Source organism: Bufo gargarizans, chromosome 11 (assembly GCF_014858855.1).
Source record: "Bufo gargarizans isolate SCDJY-AF-19 chromosome 11, ASM1485885v1, whole genome shotgun sequence".
Taxonomy (NCBI): Eukaryota; Metazoa; Chordata; class Amphibia; order Anura; family Bufonidae; genus Bufo; species Bufo gargarizans.
This window is the reverse complement of record NC_058090.1, coordinates 13,567,678-13,585,681: the sequence shown is the minus strand read 5'-3', so window position 1 is coordinate 13,585,681 and position 18,004 is coordinate 13,567,678. Positions and strand designations below refer to the sequence as shown.

Sequence of the window (18,004 nt, the reverse complement as noted above, 5' to 3'; positions counted from 1 at the left end):
CTTACTGGACTGTCGAAATTTCTTGTAGACAATAAACACTACAATCCCAATAAGGGAAAGGGCAACAACGGCTCCGATCAGGATTCCAGTCAGCTGTAGGATTGAGAAAAGAGGGGGAAAAGGGAGTTAAGAGAGAAGACTTCATCCCCAAGGACTGAGCAGTCCACACAAAATATCCGTCAGCTGAAGACTTGACCGGCCAACAGCTGTACCTGCATACTTCACCACAGGACCCAGCGTGCATGTGCTTACAATGGAAATATGGGAATGAGCTGCTGTCGGACCTCTCTGGCAGCAGATCATCACCCACAGAAACAAAAGATTGAGCATGTTGAATCCCAGCATGCCAGATCCTTCTTTCTTCTGACCTCTGCATCATAGTCATCTGGTCCTGCTGACTTTATATAATAGGCATGGGCAGACTTACTAGGCCGCAAGTTGCTCAAGGGAAATACATGCAAACATATTTAAAACAATTGGAATAATTTTCCATTGCCAAAACTGCTCGTATGAATCGCTTCACATCTCATTATCTAACGACCAAAAAAACATTTTAAAGCTGGCCTTAATTTATTTATTTTTTCTCGATTGATGGAGCAAGAGTATTGCTACACTCGGCAGTTAGGCTACTTTCACACTGGCGTTTTGGTTTTCCGTTTCTGAGATCCGTTCAGGGCTCTCACAAGCGGTCCAAAACGGATCAGTTTTGCCCTAATGCATTCTGAAAGGATAAGGATCCGCTCAGAACGCATCAGTTTGCCTCCGTTTAGTCACCATTCCGCTCTGGAGGCGGACACCAAAACGCTGCTTTCAGTGTTTTTCTGTCCGCCTGACGATGCGGAGGCACAGAGCCGTCCTGACACACAATGTAAGTCAATGGGGACGGATCAGTTTTCTATGACACAATCTAGCACAATAGAAAACAGATCTGTCCCCCATTGACTTTCAATGGTGTTCAAGATGGATCTGTTTTGGCTATGTTACAGATAATACAAAAGGATCCATTCTGAAAGGAAGCATGCGGTTGCATTATCTGAACAGAAGCGTTTGTGAACGCGAGTGTGAAAGTAGCCTTATGTGGCAGATTTTTTTTTTTTTAAAGAGTGGCAGTAAAGTGGAGGAGATTTTACCAAATCTCATCAGTATGCTACAAAAAAAAAAAAAAAACCTGTGCCGAGTAAGGCTACTTTCACACTTGCGTTTGGGGCTCCGCTTGTGAGTTCCGTTTGAAGGCTCTCACAAGCGGCCCCAAACTGATCCGTCCAGCCCTAATGCATTCTGAGTGGACGCGGATCCGCTCAGATTGCATCAGTCTGGCACCGTTTGTCCTCCGCTCCGCTCAGCAGGCGGACACCTGAACGCTGCTTGCAGCGTTCGGGTGTCCGCCTGGCCGTGCGGAGGCAAACGGATCCGTCCAGACTTACAATGTAAGTCAATGGGGACGGATCCGTTTGAAGTTGACACAGTATGGCTCAATTTTCAAACGGATCCGTCCCCCATTGACTTTCAATGTAAAGTCAAAACGGATCCGTTTGCACTATCATGAAAAAAAAAAAAAAAAATTTTTTTTTTTTTTTTTTTGTTCATGGTAATGCAAACGGATCCGTTCTGAACAGATCTAAGCGTTTGCATTATAGGTGCAGACACCAGACGGATCCGCTCCCAACGCAAGTGTGAAAGTAGCCTTAACCTGCACATTGAATTCTGACGCAAACAGGCAACAAAAACCGAGACAAAGTTGCATGTAACACAGCAAATTCTCAGTGGAAATTCTGCTCCATGCTACTGTGCCCTAAGTCTTATCAGAATAGTTGTAGTCAAACAATGGGCTTTCTGTTGTGTGATTTTGCAGAACCTATATTTGACAGCATAAGGCCTAATGCACACAACCGGATGCATTTTGTGGTCTCTAAAATATGGATGAAATTATTTTTTTTTGCAGACCCATTGGCTTCAATGGGTCCGTGGTCTGCATTTTGCAGCCAAGTATAGGAAATATTATTTTTGCAGAATGGAACATCCATTTGCTTTCTGCACCCATATGTCCATTTTACAATATCCTATTCTTGGCTGCAAAATGCGGACGTGGACCAATTGAAGTCAATGTGTCCTACAAAACAATCAAATAAAAATTGTTGTGTGCAAAGGGCCTTCAATAGTAACTGCTATTACAGTCTTTGTCTTACCATGGTCGTCTGGAGGCGCTCTTCCACAAACTGGAGAACTCTGCTACGAAGGTCTACGCCCATAGAAAAGGCCGGCTAAAAAAGGCAAAAAGAGCAGATTATCACATATATGTATAGTACATATCACATATAGTAAAAAAAAAAACTACACAAACAGATATAAAATTGACTCATGAAAGGATTGACCTCTAGAATCAAAGACTGAGAATCTGGGTTCTCCTCGGTCAACATGGCGAGAAACCTGCCAAGTCCCCCTTCAGCAGGGCAAACTGCGTTTCCAAAAAGTACTAGGTCTCCTACTCGTGTCAGGAGCCCCATCGCAGACTGTCGAGGAGTTATCAAAAACTGAAATAGCGCAGAATAATAGACCTACGCAACTTCTACCCGTGACGCTGGCACAACATACAGTTTTCCAGTTGCCGAGCCTCATACCATGCATCAGACAGCTGCTAGAAGCCACTGCCATTGGTTAGAAGGTCAGTGGATCAGCTTTCAGAGTTGTGACACTGTGGACAATTGCAATGAAAGCGGCTTCAGCCCCCCCCCCCCCCCCCCTTCCCGGGCAAAGGGGCTGAAGTAAGGGCGGATCAAAATCAGTTACCGAGTACAAATCACTGCCAGTGCCAGGCTCTTAGCAGTACTCCTGTCATCCCAATTCTCCTCCTTACTGTGACAACTTGCATAGCGTACCATAATAACATTTTATACCCAAGTACAGAGCATACACGTATACAATACCTCCATGCAGCTGCTGTTGTCATCAGCCATATCTGCAAAAAAACAAATGCAATCTATTAAAATATAGAAATAGAATGATACTGATAAAATGTTGCATTCTTTAAAGGGAACCTGTCACCGAGATTTTGGGGATAGAGCTGAGGACATGGGTTCCTAGATGGCCGCTAGCACATCCGCAATACCCAGTCCCCATAGCTCTGTGTGCTTTTATTGTGTAGAAAAACTGCTTTGATAGATATGCAAATTACCCTGAGATGAGTCCTGTCCCTGAGATGAGTCAGGGACAGGACTCATCTCAGGGTAATTTGCATATGTATCAAATCGGTTTTTTTACACAATAAAAGCACACAGAGCTATGGGGACTGGGTATTGCGGATGTGCTAGCGGCCATCTAGGAACCCATGTCCTCAGCTCTATCCCCAAAATCCCAGTGACAGGTTCCCTTTAAACTGTTTGCTGCCAGGACAAACTTCACACAAATAAAACCAGAATTTTTTTTTTTTTTTAAAAAAAAAAAAAAAGGCACATTGCACCCCCCACAGACAAGAAAACACCACCGCATCCAGCGAACGAAAAAGAAAGCCAGGTGTGAATCCCCCTAAAATGTAGTTTAAGGGGGAGACAACATATGGAGATGGAGCTGACAGGAGTATACACAAAGAAACGAATGAGGGGCTCGCTCTCAAGTTCCAACTTTTACCTGGGAAATGACAATAGAAATAGAGAAAGGGACAGTGCAAAACAAGCGTGCGAACCTCGCAATCTGAACCAAGGAGACACGTAAGCTTTAGGTCAGTTTCAGCTGAGTTTCCTGGACAGAACACTACTCCTCTAACCCAAACTCACAGCATCATAATGATCTACGGAGCTGTGAGTTCCTGCCCGACTGCGGGTCTACTACACTACAATAGAACTGTGTCCGGCGGGATCTCAGCATCATAAAGTCATTATAATGTTGCGAGACCCGGGCAGAGCAGCAGTGATCGGTCCTGGAAACGCAGCCGTATTTCAATAGGTAAAAAATGTTCGCTTATCCGAAACTATCCTTTAAGGGAGAGTGTCCACAGGAAATCCAAGCTTACACTGCCCTGAAGAGCCATCTCAGCTGAATGATACCTTTCACTTAGCGATCCGTTCCTTTATTCTGGTGATAAAGTACTATAAGGCCTCATGCACACAACCGTTTTTCGGATCCACATCCGAACCGCAGATTTTTCAGCTCGGGTGCGGACCCATTTTCTTCAACGGGGCTGCAAAATATGCGGATAGCACTCCGTGTGCTGTCCGCATCCGTTGCTCCGTTCCGTGGCCCCGCAAAAAAAATATAACATGTCCCATTCTTGTACATTTTGCGGACAAGAATAGGCATTTCTACAATGGGTCGCCCGTTCAGTTCCGCAAATTGAGGAAGGCACAGGGGCAGCTTCCGTTTTTTGCGGACCGCAAAAAACTGAACGGTCGTGTGCATGTAGCCTTAATCCATAGACAAATGATAAGTGCACCAAGGGCAGGCCCAAGCCACTCTGTGCACCCTTGCTCCTCCTTCTTCCTCTGCCCTCTTCTTCTTGATTTACAGGGACACGTTCCTGCAGAGTCATAATCTCGTCTGGTCCAGTCAATTAGGAAGGAAAGGAAGGGGTTAGCAGAAGAAGGAGGAAGAGCAGCGGTGCTCAGAGTGGCTTGGGCCTGCCCTCGGTGCACTTATCATTTGCATATGGATTATTAGAACTTTTTTTGTCCAGAATGAAGCAGTGGATCACTTAGGCCTCATTCACATCTCGGTTAGGGCTCGTTCACATGAACGTGTGAAGCCCGTGCTGTGGATCGCAAATTGCGGTCCGCAATGCACAGGCACCTTCAGTGGGGCAGGCGCATGGGCATCCCAGACCCATTCACTTGAATGGGTCTGCGATCCTTCCGTTCCACAAAAAGATAGAACTTGCTCTATCTTTTTGCGGTGCGGAAGCACGGAACCCCAGAAAGCACTCTGTAGTGCTTCTGTAGTGTTCCGTTCCTCCGTTCCGCATCTCCGGATTTGCGGACCCATTGAAATGCATTTGTGATGCGGAGTGGGCATGGAACGGTGCCGTGTATTGCGGATCCGCAAAGGAAGTCCGCAATACGGCAACGGGCATCACACGTTCGTGTGATCTCCTCAAAGGCTCGTTCACACGGCCTGATCGGGCACAAATAACGTCTGTCAGCCAGACAAAAAAAAGTTGCAAGCAATGGTTTTTGCCTGGCCGAAACACAACATTGTTTTCAAAAGGTCAGTGGTCCACATATTGCGGACATAGTCTATCTGTTTGTGGAATGGACATCTGTATTTTGCAGATCCACGATTTGCGGACTGCAAAATGGATACGTGTGCATGGGGCCTAATATTGGCGTGTTTTCTGTGGCAGAGGATTTTTTCGGTCCCCTTGGGCTCATGGGCCACCAGCTACGCCTCAGTGAATTTCCTGGATATATACTCTTTAATGACCACAAACTATTTCATGGATGAATGACAAAGTGGAAAAGTACAAAGAAGCCACTCGTGCAGCTAGAACAAAAGACACAGGAAAAAAAATTAAAAATAAAAAGGAACTTTGCACCATGACAAAAACACATTGCACAATCCCCGGCCACCGGCAAAACACATCCCACATAATGAACACTACAAGTGGAGATAAACGCATAAAGGACTTGTCCGAGTTTGAAAAAAAGGCTAAACTGCATGGAAGGGGTTATCCAATTATAGACATGCCCCCACAATGCCCAGGCCCCTATTATAGATCACACTTACCCCGCCGCCGACGTCACCTGTGATGTTAGGGAGGCTGGTCACCGTCGCCTGCTATTGGCTGCATCCCCCCCACATCGCCGGATGTTTTGATTTGCGCGATGGGGAGATGGAGCGGCGGCCATGCAGGGATCCGGAGAGACGCAAGTGTCGGGGAGCAAGGCAAGTATGATATATAGGAGGGGCCCTTTTTAGAATTGGATAACCCCTTTATTAATATAAAACAATTTACACACTCCAGTGGCGCCACACCTGTCTTTCCTGCAGCTTAGAGGAGCGGAGGAGGTTTGAACCGGTAAGTACAACATGCAATATTTTAACCCCCATCCCTGCCATTTTGCAATTAGGGGCATTTAGAATTTTACTCATTTTTGGCTAAAAGATTTTTTTTCAATTCAGCTGTTACTAATATACAGTCTGTTTGCAGGCAGTCAGATTGTGTTTTCTTTGAATCCTGTCATCTGACGGCTCATGTGCAGCTCCAATCTTTGATCTCCTGACCTCAAACATTTATTAAAAGGGAATGAGCAAGAGTAGGGGGGAGGAGGGCTGGCCTCCCTTGCTAAAAAAAAAAAAAAAAAAACATCCAGTTTGACGCCTCCTGCAGTCAATCACTGGCCAGGGTGGTGACCAGATCCCTTTCTATCATGAAAAATGGTCACATGACGTAAGGGGATCCAGTTGCTGTAGCAGCCAGTGATTGGCTGCAGCCACGTCAAACCAGATGTTTTCAGCAAGGAAGCCCAGCAGGGCATCGCAGGCTAGGAAGGTAAGTAAAGTAAGATTCCCTTTACAGGACCAGCCAAGTGAGAGGGAGGTGATCACATGAGCTGTCAGATGATGGGATTCAAAGAAAACAAAAAAAGTGTAACAGCCTGCAAACAGACTGATTTTTAACCCTTGTATCTCAGTAATGTCCAATTGAAAAAATAAAAAAATTGCCAAAAATTTGTAAAACTTAAATCATAAATAGGTGTCTATAGCCTTTACCTCCTATAGACCATAAAGTGTCTGAAAAAGCACTAGAAAACAGCTGTGCGACTAAAAATCCCCCTCCCCACCTGAAAAGAACGACTGTAAAAAATAAAATATGAAAATAAATAAAAAAAAGCTTTTTTTTTTTTACAGGCTATACAAAGCATTTTGTTGGGGACCCCACCAATTCTATGGTGTGCAGACAGTCCCCAGGCACGGCTTCAGCTGACTCCCTGAAGATTAAGCAGTGCCATGTCGGTTTGGCAGCTACTCATACCTCCTCCCTCGGCCAAGCTAGAAAGACAACTTATAAGATGGGTGAGGGACGACGACGAGTGATATGATAATGGATGGTGACAGCTATTAGATAGTCAGCAGAACAGATGAATCAACAGACAGAATGGAGCGAACAGGACCTACCTCCTGTAAGGACTGCATGAAGGAAGGTTGTAGCTCAGGCATTATGGGAAGGAAAGTCCTCAACTAAGGACAGGGTCAGCATTAAAAGAGACAGAAAGGAGAGCAGGGACAGTGGTTAACGCTCAGCCACACGTGTGAGGAAGGAAATACACACACCCGATAACTGAATTCATAATCCGGGCCACTCACTCTCACAGGTAGGTACATGACCAAGTGGCTCCCACCACGGCCGCACCCGGCTTGTCCATCTATAACACAGGTGGCCGTTCGTACCAATGTCAGCAGGTGAAACTAAGGCCCTTGAATTGACCTCTGCAGGTCGTCATCCGGCCTTTTCAGGGGCCAGAATGGCCATTTCACTCAGTTTTAGGGCTCATGCACACGACCGTATGTATTTTGACGTCCGTGTCCACTCTGTATTTTGCAGAACGGAACAGCTGACCAGTACTATCCTTGTTCGTAATGCGGACAATAATAGGACATGTTGAAAAGAATGGTTCTGCATACGGTCTGCAAAAAAAAACAAAACAGAACGGACACTGAGAGAAAATACGTTTGTGTGCATGCGCCCTTAGGCTGGGTTTCTACCAGGCGGCTGCAGGACGGTGGTTTCTCAGCAAGTAGAGGTGAGGATGCCTTCACAAGTAGTTTTTTTAGTGGCGTTTTTCTGAACTTTTGCGTTAAATACGACAGCTCCAAATGTTATCTGAAGGTCTAGGGGAAATATGAAACTCAGGCCACAAGTGCTTTATTTTTTGCTACTGCCCAAAAAATAAAAAAATACAAAAAATATAATTAAGCAAAACTGAAAAAAAGGCTATATTTTTTTTCTAACTAGTATAAAAAAAATTAATAAAAAAACACAGAGCCAAAAACGTGTGGGGAGCCATGTGCGTCACCTGAACTTGCTGAGAATCTTCAGCAATTTGGGTAAACCACTGCCAGTTCTAAGCACGTGGCAGGCCCCCACTCCCAAATTAATGCAGATTTCCCAACCAGGATTGGCAAACTGGATTTATACCGGTGACTACTTCTGTCAGCACCCAGTTTTCCAAAAATCAGGTATAACCAGCTGAACAACGTGCTACTGAAGAATAATTTAAGAACTTACAGTTTCGGGACTGTTTTTTTTTTTTCCCCCCTTCTGGTGACAGACGTGGATCTTTAATTACAACAGACGCCGAACCGAAACCCTTCTCTGGAACATCTTGAAATAAAATCTGACCTTCGCAGCGCTTCAGTGTGCTTTACTGCGGCGCTATCATGTGTCGGAAACGATTACTTTGAATCCTCAACCTGAGTATAGCTTTGACTATAATGAAGCATTAGACGGGACCCTACTGCACTCCGCAAACATCAGGGTTATCATATTTAAAAAGGGGGTTTCTGGGTTCTGCTGGCCTATCCCTATCAATATCAGACCATTGGGGTCAGACTCTGCCGACCCGCTGTTAGAAGGAGCCGTAAAGCTTGTGCGAGTGCTGCAGCCTCTTCATGGTTTACATGGGGCGGCCGACGCTCCGCACCCTCGGCGATCAGGGGCACCATTGTGGTTTACCTTAGTCCATCTACCTGTATTTTTGCAGTAGCAGCTGTGGAGGAAATCTCTCCATTTGAACGGGAAAAAGGAGCAATACTGCGTATCACCGCCGCCAAGTAGACGGCATGAAGGCAGACGGCATGAGGTAACAGACCCCGGTACGCAGTGGATCGGCAGCGGTGCTGAGAGTCAGACTCCCACTACCTGAGAGTGATTTTCTATCCTGGGGCTGGCCCATCAATATCCTGAACCTGGAAGACCCCTTTGATATCACTCATTATGGCCAAACAATTTTTGGTGACTTTGGCGCGTTATTACCAAAACAGCTCATTATTTCCTTCTAAAAAATAAAGGTGGGGGTCACCACTGCAAACATTAGATCAGTCCAGGGCTGGACGCTTTGCCGTCTTTGAAAGGGTTATAAGTGGCCATGCAGACCTGCAACTCATTCAGTGAAGAGCCCTTCACATTCCTCAATGTATAATCCTTGCTAGGCATTTATTAAATAAGTGACCCCCTACCACACTAATGCCTGTGGGCGTCAGCACCGAACACCCACACTCCAAGTGCTGCTCCGAAGATCAAGGGTCCTTACTGACACCCTGGACTTCTGTCTTCTCTTCACACAATAGTCGTCAATGCCACCAATGACTGATAAACCATCCACATAATGCAAACAATGACCCAGGTCCTCGGGGCTGCAGCTAATAGAGGGGGCAGGTGGTCGCGCCCAACATACATACACAGTCAAGTCTCATTATTCTTACCACCAGCTAATATCCAGTATGGACAGCAGCTAAATGGGCTAGGAGTGACTCCATAACGTCCAGGTAGGTTGTCACCGGTATGTAGAGCCATGCTGACTGCAATGCATCCCAGAGCTGCTGGAGGGGGATCCACTGAGCAAATACAACCATCGAAGTGGTCCCACAGATGCTTAATTGGGTTCAAGTCTGGGGAATTAGGGGGCCAGGGTGGGACTTTGAAGTCTTGGTCATGCTCTTCCAACCAATGTTGGACAATTGTAGCTTGTATCCGCCCCAAGGAAGACAAATCAGCATGTATGGGTGTAGGTGATCTGCAAGGATGGATTCACACCCAATTCGGTATAGAGTGCCTTCAACATGGATGAGTGGGTGCAGAGAATGCCCTGAAAACCTCCCCCAGACTAGAACGCTGCCCCCACCAGCTTGTGTTCTTCCAGCAATGGCCGCAGGGCGTTTGACGCCTGACACACCAATGTCTATTCATTCCATGAAGCAGAAAACGTGTCTTACCACAGAAGACAACCCTGTGCCAATGAGCGGAGTCCAATTTCGATACGGCCGCCAAAATTTAAGCCTTTTCTGCCGATGCAACTTGGTTATCAGAGGTGCAGTGACCATCCTGCTGCTCAGGAGCCCCATACGCAGTAATTTTCCCTGACCTGTTGTGTAGATAGGTCTGGTAGCCCCTGGCTCATTTTGGGAGTGAGTTTGTCCGCCCTTGCGCTCCTTCAGAGCCGACATTCACCTCTCACATCAATGGTACATGAGCTCTGCAGTTTCTACGTCTCTTATTCATAATGTCGCCACTTGTCCACTCACCATACACTTTCACCGCAGCAGTGCATGAACAGTTCACAAACTGCGCAGGTTCAGAAATACCGCCACCTGGGCCTGAAAGTCAATAATCCTCTCTTCCTGTAACTCTGCTAAATTGCCCATTTTATTCATGACAGCAACGAGTGATATGTGAGCAGACAGCCTATCAAACACCTTACATACCCACGGAGCCAGCTCGGCACACTGACTTCCTTCATGAGCTACGCACTGCCGACGGTGAATGTAAGAAGGTGTCAGAATAATGGGACTCAACTGTGTATGTCCTAAAAATACTAGAAACTCAACTGCTTTAGGAACAGAAAAAGTAATCACCAATAATGAGCCATGATGCATCTGTGAGGCTTCCCCGATCGGCTCAGCACAAGCAGGATTTGTGTCACATTGCACGGCAGCAGGGTGCACATCTAGGAGCTATACTTACCTGCTCTGTGGTTCCTGTGGGGTCTTCACCGGACTTCCAGTCCCTGCACAGACGGGATCACGTGACCCCCTGCAGCCAGTGTCTGACCTCAGCAGTGGCTTGTCCCCAGGTGGATGCTGCTGATGGTTCAAATATCCTGGAAACCCCTTTAATGGCAGCAATACTGTGTGCTGACCAAGGATATGAAATCAGGAACTAATAGCATTAAGGTGACGAAGTGCTAAAGTCAGCGTGATGCAACCGGCTTAGATTAAAGATCTGCGCATTCAAACAACTTCTAGAAGGAAAGCAAGAAGTGCACTTCAGCAGTACCAAATGACACAACTATTGCATTACACTATGACGAGGAGAGGAAAGAACACCCAGCGCTGAGCGGGAGCCGCAGACACACACATTATCTCATTACCTGCCTTCTAACCATCTGCTTTCTCCAGTCACCGCTCAATAATTATCCTCAAGAAAACCGTAATTAGACTTACCGGTAATTCTGTTTCCTTGAATCCACCATGACGGCTACACATGAGATTGACCCCTTGACCTCTATAGGGGCAGAAACACCGAGTTTAAAAGGCCACCACCCACGCTCACTGTTTACAAATTGCCCAAGTGGGTGCAAATATATATATAAAATTAATTATTATATTATTATTATTATTATTATTATTATTACTTGCAGAACTTTCTGGACAAAGTTCAGATCTGTAGAAGCCGAGACATCTATACGATAAGGCTTTATGAATGTATTTCTACTTGACCAGGTAGCAGCTCTACAGATCCTGTCAAGGGAAACGCCAGCTTTTTCCGCCCAAGAAGACGCCATTGCCCTAGTGGAAGGGGCTCTAACGTTAGTGGGACTAGTAAAACCCGCCATTGAGTAACAGCAGGATATCGTGGTTTTAATCCAACGACCTATAGAGGCCCTGGAAGCTTTTTTCCCCATATTTTGACCTGCAAACTGAATAAGGAGGTTGTCGTCCTTCTTAAATTCTTTAGTAGCCGTCAGGTACTGGATAATTGTATATCTCTTACGTCCAGGAGCTGGAACTGTACTTCAGTTGAATTTTGTGGGTCTGTAGAAAAGGAAGGTAGGACGATTTCCTGATCTCTATGGAAATTCGAGACCCGAATCTAATCTCAGTAGTATTCTGTCCGGAAAAATCAAAAGGTAGTGTTCTCGGCAGGAGAGGGCCTGAATTTCTCCCAGGTGTCTAGCTGATGTTATAGCTATTAAAAATTATGCTTTGAATAAAAAGGTGTTTAATTGAAATGTCCGATAAAGGAGTAAACAAAGACTTCATTAGTCCTTTCAAGGCCAAGTTTAAATCCCACTGGGAAACCCTTGAGGTTAGAGATGGTCTTAGTCTGGAGGCAGCTCCTATAAATCTTTTTATCCATCTATGGTTGGCTAAGTCCATATCATAGCGTACTAGGCCTAAGGCCAATATCCAACCTCCTCTGGAGAAATTTTCTGGATACACAGGGAGACTTCCCCTAGCCAACTACAGTATCTTTTCCAGATTTTGAGATATATAGCAGAGGTGACTTTTTTCCTGATAGATTTCAAAGTATTAATGACTTTTTCCAAAAGCCCTTTACTTTTTAAGATTTCGCTTTCAGGATCCAGACTGATAGCTTGAACAGGCTGGGGTCCTGGTGAAGGATTGGGTCCTGCGATAGAATGTCCTTTGCTATTTTCCGCGGTTCTTCCACAGCCATCTCCTTTAAGATGGAGAACCAGCTTCTCTTGGGCCAGTAGGGGACCACTAGTATCAACGTTACTGGGTCCGTTAATATCTTCTGCAAGACGATTAGGATTAGGGCCCAGGGAAGAAAGGCGTATGAGAGGTTCCAAGTCCACCTGACTGAGAAAGCGTCGACAGCCCACGGTTCTCCTCTGGGATTTAAGGAACCAGAAACGCCTTACTTTCGCATTTGCTTTTGAAGTGAATAGGTCTATTTGAGGTACTCCCCATCTTTTGGAAATCTTCTGAAAAAAATCTTGACTTAGAGACCACTCCCCTGGGTCTAATGTTTTTCTGCTGAGATAATCGGTTTCTATGTTTTCTGAACCTTTGAGATGGATTGCTGTAACTGAAAGGACATTCTTTTCTGCCCAGAAGAATATTTTTTCTGCCAGTCCCTTCAAGCTTGGAGATCGTGTGCCTCCCTGGTGTTTTAGATAGGTCACAGTTGTTGTATTGTCAGAAAATATTTTCAGATGCTTTTTGAATAACATGTCTTGAGATACTTTTAGGGTTTCCCAGACCGCTTGCATTCCTCTGTAGTTTGATAATCTGCTCTTTACTTCGTCTGCCCACTTGCCCTGCCAGCTTGAGGAGGCCACTTTTGACCCCCATCTGATGCCACTTGTGTCTGTCATAATTAGAATTTCTGAAACTGTTAGCCAGGCTTCTACACCTTTTTCCTTTCCTTCCACTAGTTCAAATCTGACTTTACGTGGTGAGGGACGTTTATCTTTTTGTCTAGGGAGGACTGTTTTCTGTCCCATTTCCCTAGAATCCAGGTTTGTGTTATCCTGGTGTGAGCCTGACACCATGCTACGGCTGTAACGCATGAGGTCATCATTCCCAGGATGCTCATGGCCCCTCCGATACAGCACTGTCTCTGAGACTAGAAGTTCCTTATTCTCTCCCTGAAAGATTCCAACTTTTCTTGCGGGAGAGATGAAGTCTGGGTAAGTGAATCTAGCATTACCCGGAAGAACTTCACTTTTGTCGCTGGTACTAGGCAAGATTTTTTTCACATTTATCAACCAGCCCAATTCTAAAAAAAATTTATATCACGTAATTGGTTTGTGTGGACGTTTCCAGCTCTGAATTTCCTATTATGAGGAAGTAGTCTAAACAGGGAAAAAATTTTAAGCCCTCTAAGTCTGAGAGGGGAAATAATTTTTATTACCAGCTTTGTGAACACCCTTGGGGCGGATGATATGCCGAATGGTAGGGCAGAGAACTGGAAATGATTGACTAAGGCCTCTTTCACACTTGCGTTGTCCGGATCCGGCGTGTACTCCACTTGCCGGAATTACACGCCGGATCCGGAAAAAGGCAAGTGAACTGAAAGCATTTGAAGACTGATCCGTCTTCAAAATGCGTTCAGTGTTACTATGGCAGCCAGGACGCTATTAAAGTCCTGATTGCCATAGTAGTAGTGGGGAGCGGGGAAGCGGTATACTTATAGTCCGCGCGGCTCCCGGGCGCTCCAGAATGACGTCAGAGCGCCCCATGCGCATGGATGACGTGCCATGCGATCACGTGATCCAAGCGCTTGGGGCGCCCTGACGTCACTCTGGAGCGCCCTGGGAGCCGCACGGATGGTAAGTATGCTGCTCCCCCGCTCCCCACTACACTTTACCATGGCTGCCAGGACTTTACCGTCCCGGCAGCCATGGTAACCATTCAGAAAAAGCTAAACGTCGGATCCGGCAATGCGCCGAAACGACGTTTAGCTTAAGGCCGGATCCGGATCAATGCCTTTCAATGGCCATTAATACCGGATACGGCCTTGCGGCAAGTGTTTAGGATTTTTGGCCGGAGCAAAAAGCGCAGCATGCTGCGGTATTTTCTCCGGCCAAAAAACGTTCCGGTCCTGAACTGAAGACATCCTGATGGATCCTGAACGGATTTCACTCCATTCAGAATGCATTAGGATAAAACTGATCAGGATTCTTCCGGCATAGAGCCCCGACGACGGAACTCTATGCCGGAAGAAAAGAACGCAGGTGTGAAAGAGCCCTAAGCCCTCTTCATCTTTCAATGCGAATCTGAGGCATCTTTGTGACTTTTGAGGGATGGGAACATGGCAGTAGGCATCTTTTAGATCGATGGATGTCATATGCCCCTTTTTTGACTAGGGGAATTATTGATGAAATTGACTCCATTTAGAATTTTCTGTAGGTTATAGATTTGTTTAGCCCTTTTAGGTTTATAATAGTACGGGAAGATCAGTCGGGTTTTTGGACTAAAAGTAACTTTGAATAAAAGCCCCTTCCCTTTTTGGTTCGGGAACTTCTAATACCACACCTGATTTTTTTTAAAGTCTAGGACTCCCTGCCAAACTTTTGCTAACACGTTCTGACTGTGGGATGTTATTTGAAATCTTTTTGGAGGGATTGAGGAAAATTCTATCCTGTAGCCATTTTTTACGATGTCTAAGGCCCAGGGATTCTGGGTTATGTCTTCCCACGGAAGAAAAGTAATATTTATTTTTGTCTTCCACGATTTCCCCCTCTTCTTCGATATTTTGTCTAGAGGTGGAAGCCTCCTCGTCCATGTCCTCTGCATCAGAGGAGGATGGAACCGACATTTTTGATTTTTCGGCTGGAGGGACAGACTTGAGGCAGGCCAAGGAGGATTTAATTTCACTTTGAATCATAGATTTAACCTCCATGAGGATAGATGGTTGCTCTTCCATTAGGAGCTCATTAATGCAAGACTGGCAGAGCTTCTTTTTGTGATTTTCAGGGAGTCTTTTTGCACAAGTTGCGCATCTTGTGTATTTGGATTTAACTTTGGGATCTTTCACTCCCTATAAAGCAGTGCTTCTCAACTCCAGTCCTCAGGACCCACCTGCTGGTCATGTTTTCAGGATTTCCATAGTATTGAACAGTTGATATAATGCATCAGGACTTACCACAGGTATTCATTTTGTGGGATAGTCTCAAATCATGACAGGTAGGTGGGCCCTGAGGACTGGAGTTGAGAACCACTGCTATAAAGAGAGGAGCAACCGGGTAACAGAGATTTTAAAAACACATGAAATATGCAAGGTCACAGATATTTTCCCCACAGGGGAACTCACGATAGGAGTAGCTGAGGGTGGGTCTGCGGTATCCATCTGGCTTGCAGGGGCATCAGGAGCTGACATTATATCTCCGGAGCAGGAAACACAGTGAAGGCAGCGGCAGGTTGAATTCACTGCCTCTTTTTCACCCAGCTGGGTCACCAGTGTGCGCGCACGCGCTCTCCATGTGATCCTAGGGTCCGCCCCCTCCAGCAATTCCGGAAACAGAGCGTAGACTGCGGCGCATATGAGCAGGACGGCGTGCAGCGTGCTCTTTCTTTTCCGGTCTGCTTCCTCACAGAAGAGAAGGGAGACCTTGTGTTATGGAGTGAAAACAGGCCCAAGAGTCTACTCCCGTATATGTCCTCTGCCCAGCTTTAGTAGCAACCGCAGGAGGAAGGCGGACAAGAAGTAACCCTCTCTTCTTAAAGGTATCCGAAAAATAAAATTGGCATAAAATCTTCACATCCCCCGGGAGGTCTATCTGTGAGGTGCTCCATAGGGACCGGAAACACTGAGGGTGAGAGTGGGTGGTGGCCTTTAAAACTCTATGTGTTCCTGCCCCTATAGAGGTCAATATGTCAATTTTATGTGTAGCCGTCATGGTGGATGAAATGGGGAAAAAGGAACACACAAACCACAAAGGAATTGATAGCACTCTGTACTACCGCCATCAGCACTGCTATGCTAAACCGACCAATGCAGAAACTAGAGCCGTGCTAGTCATTACAGCAGAGGGTCTACATGAGCAACCATTACCAGATCAAATCCCGGGGTAGGCATAAAACCTTTTACTGGACACATCACGAGACGTGATGCTCTTAATGGTAACTAAGGCACATGTATTCCACTCCCTGCTGTAAGATATTGGTTATATGACGCTACCCAGCACCATGGCTCGGGCCTTGTACAGGAGACAGCAGCCATGACTGCGCATATAGGACAATATCAAGCAGACAGATGACCGCAGTGCCCCAAAACCTGACACCGATGATGAGGACTTCTTCAGTTTCTTACTACTGGTTTCTAGACCTATCGTCATTAGACACGCGGACTACTCAGTGCTGTACCACAGTCTACATCAGCGACAGCCATCACTGGATCCCAGAAGGGACCTCGCACTTTACCTTATTAACGCGACTACAGATGTCACTGTATACAGAATTTATACCTGTGTATACCGCACAATGCACAGTGATTACAGTATACAGCGACCATATCCGCAATCTGTATACAAAGAATAGGAGTACATAGAAGAGAAATACATGCTGTGTATAACAATGTACTGTATACAGAGGTATCACCCCCCCCCCCTTTATACAGACATCTCCCTGCAGTGTACACTAGATCCAGGTATCACTGTATATATATCTCCATGTACTGTATACAGACATCTCCCTGCAGTGTACACTAGATCCAGGTATCACTGTATATGTCTCCATGTACTGTATACAGACATCTCCCTGCAGTGTACACTATATCCAGGTATCAATGTATATATCTCCATGCACTGTATACAGACATCTCCCTGCAGTGTACACTAGATCCAGGTATCACTGTATATATCTCCATGCACTGTATACAGACATCTCCCTGCAGTGTACACTGTATATATCTCCATGTACTGTATAGATATATTCACCCCACAGCTTTACAGTCCCTGGTATCAGGTTGTCAGCAGCTCTGACAACCCCCTTGTAACTTTCTGGGCAGTTTCCATTCTCATTACCGGGTCACCTTTCTAGGTCTCTGGTCCACACGCACAGATACGACCGCCTACAATGAGATGACCCCGCAGGACAGACACCAGCATTGCCCCGCAGTGTGAACGGCGACCTAGGCCTTTTGAAGCGTTAACCCTTCCCTCACACACTTACCGGCGGTCCCGTAAACAACGCTCTTCTCCGGCCTCCCCTACCTGACAGGCCTCTCACATGACTGCAGCTCCCTGCTGCGGATTGGCTGTTGAACGGTAGAGCTCTGACCAATCACAGCGAAGCCTCCGCCCCCAGCACTTCCGGTGTCCGCCCCCCACGTGTACGTCCTGGAGATTGGGAGCGCGCTGATAATGAGTGGCTCAGCAGGGCAGGGGCATAGTGAAAGGCTTATTCATGTATCCATGGAAACGGTGACCTAAAGCACGAGCCTGATCTGATGCCACAAGCTGCCCCCTCTCCACAAACAATGCCACTCACAAACTGTAGTTCCCAACATATCCCCCATCTACTTCAGGCTTCCTCCACTAGGGGGAGCTCTATGGCTGCTCTCCATAGGGAGGGTATGAGCAGTCTGAAAATGACTGCAGCATAGACTCTGCTTTGGGAGATCTAAGGGTTTCTCCGAGACGGGAGCTCAGTAGTGACCCGTGTAGGAACAACATGCCACTGACTGCTCTGGACCATGGGTCACCTCTCCTGCTGACATGTCTGTTTTAGTATCTCTGTGCATCCCCTTGAGCATCTATTCCTCTATCATTCCTACTAGAAGTTTAGAATTGAATTACTAGCAGTCTGCCATAAAGATCCAGCTGGG

General features: G+C 46.2%; 1 protein-coding gene across 4 annotated transcripts in view; it reads right to left on the bottom strand.

Moving 5' to 3' along the window:
- The window catches only part of LOC122922167 (patatin-like phospholipase domain-containing protein 7), a 124,099-nt gene extending 106,656 nt beyond the window's left edge, over window positions 1-17,443 (bottom strand). The window contains exons 1-4 of one of the 4 annotated variants that reach the window (XM_044272678.1): window positions 17,350-17,443; window positions 2,925-2,956; window positions 2,187-2,261; window positions 6-93 (exon numbers count right to left, since the gene is read on the bottom strand). In XM_044272678.1, the coding sequence (XP_044128613.1) occupies window positions 6-93; window positions 2,187-2,261; window positions 2,925-2,954 (193 nt within the window). In that variant the 5' untranslated portion in view covers window positions 2,955-2,956; window positions 17,350-17,443. Of the gene's footprint in view, window positions 1-5; window positions 94-2,186; window positions 2,262-2,372; window positions 2,586-2,924; window positions 2,957-10,669; window positions 10,797-17,349 lie in introns of those variants that run through there. The other 3 variants (XM_044272679.1, XM_044272680.1, XM_044272677.1) reach the window with 3 other exon arrangements.
- Window positions 17,444-18,004: the final 561 nt, after the last annotated feature.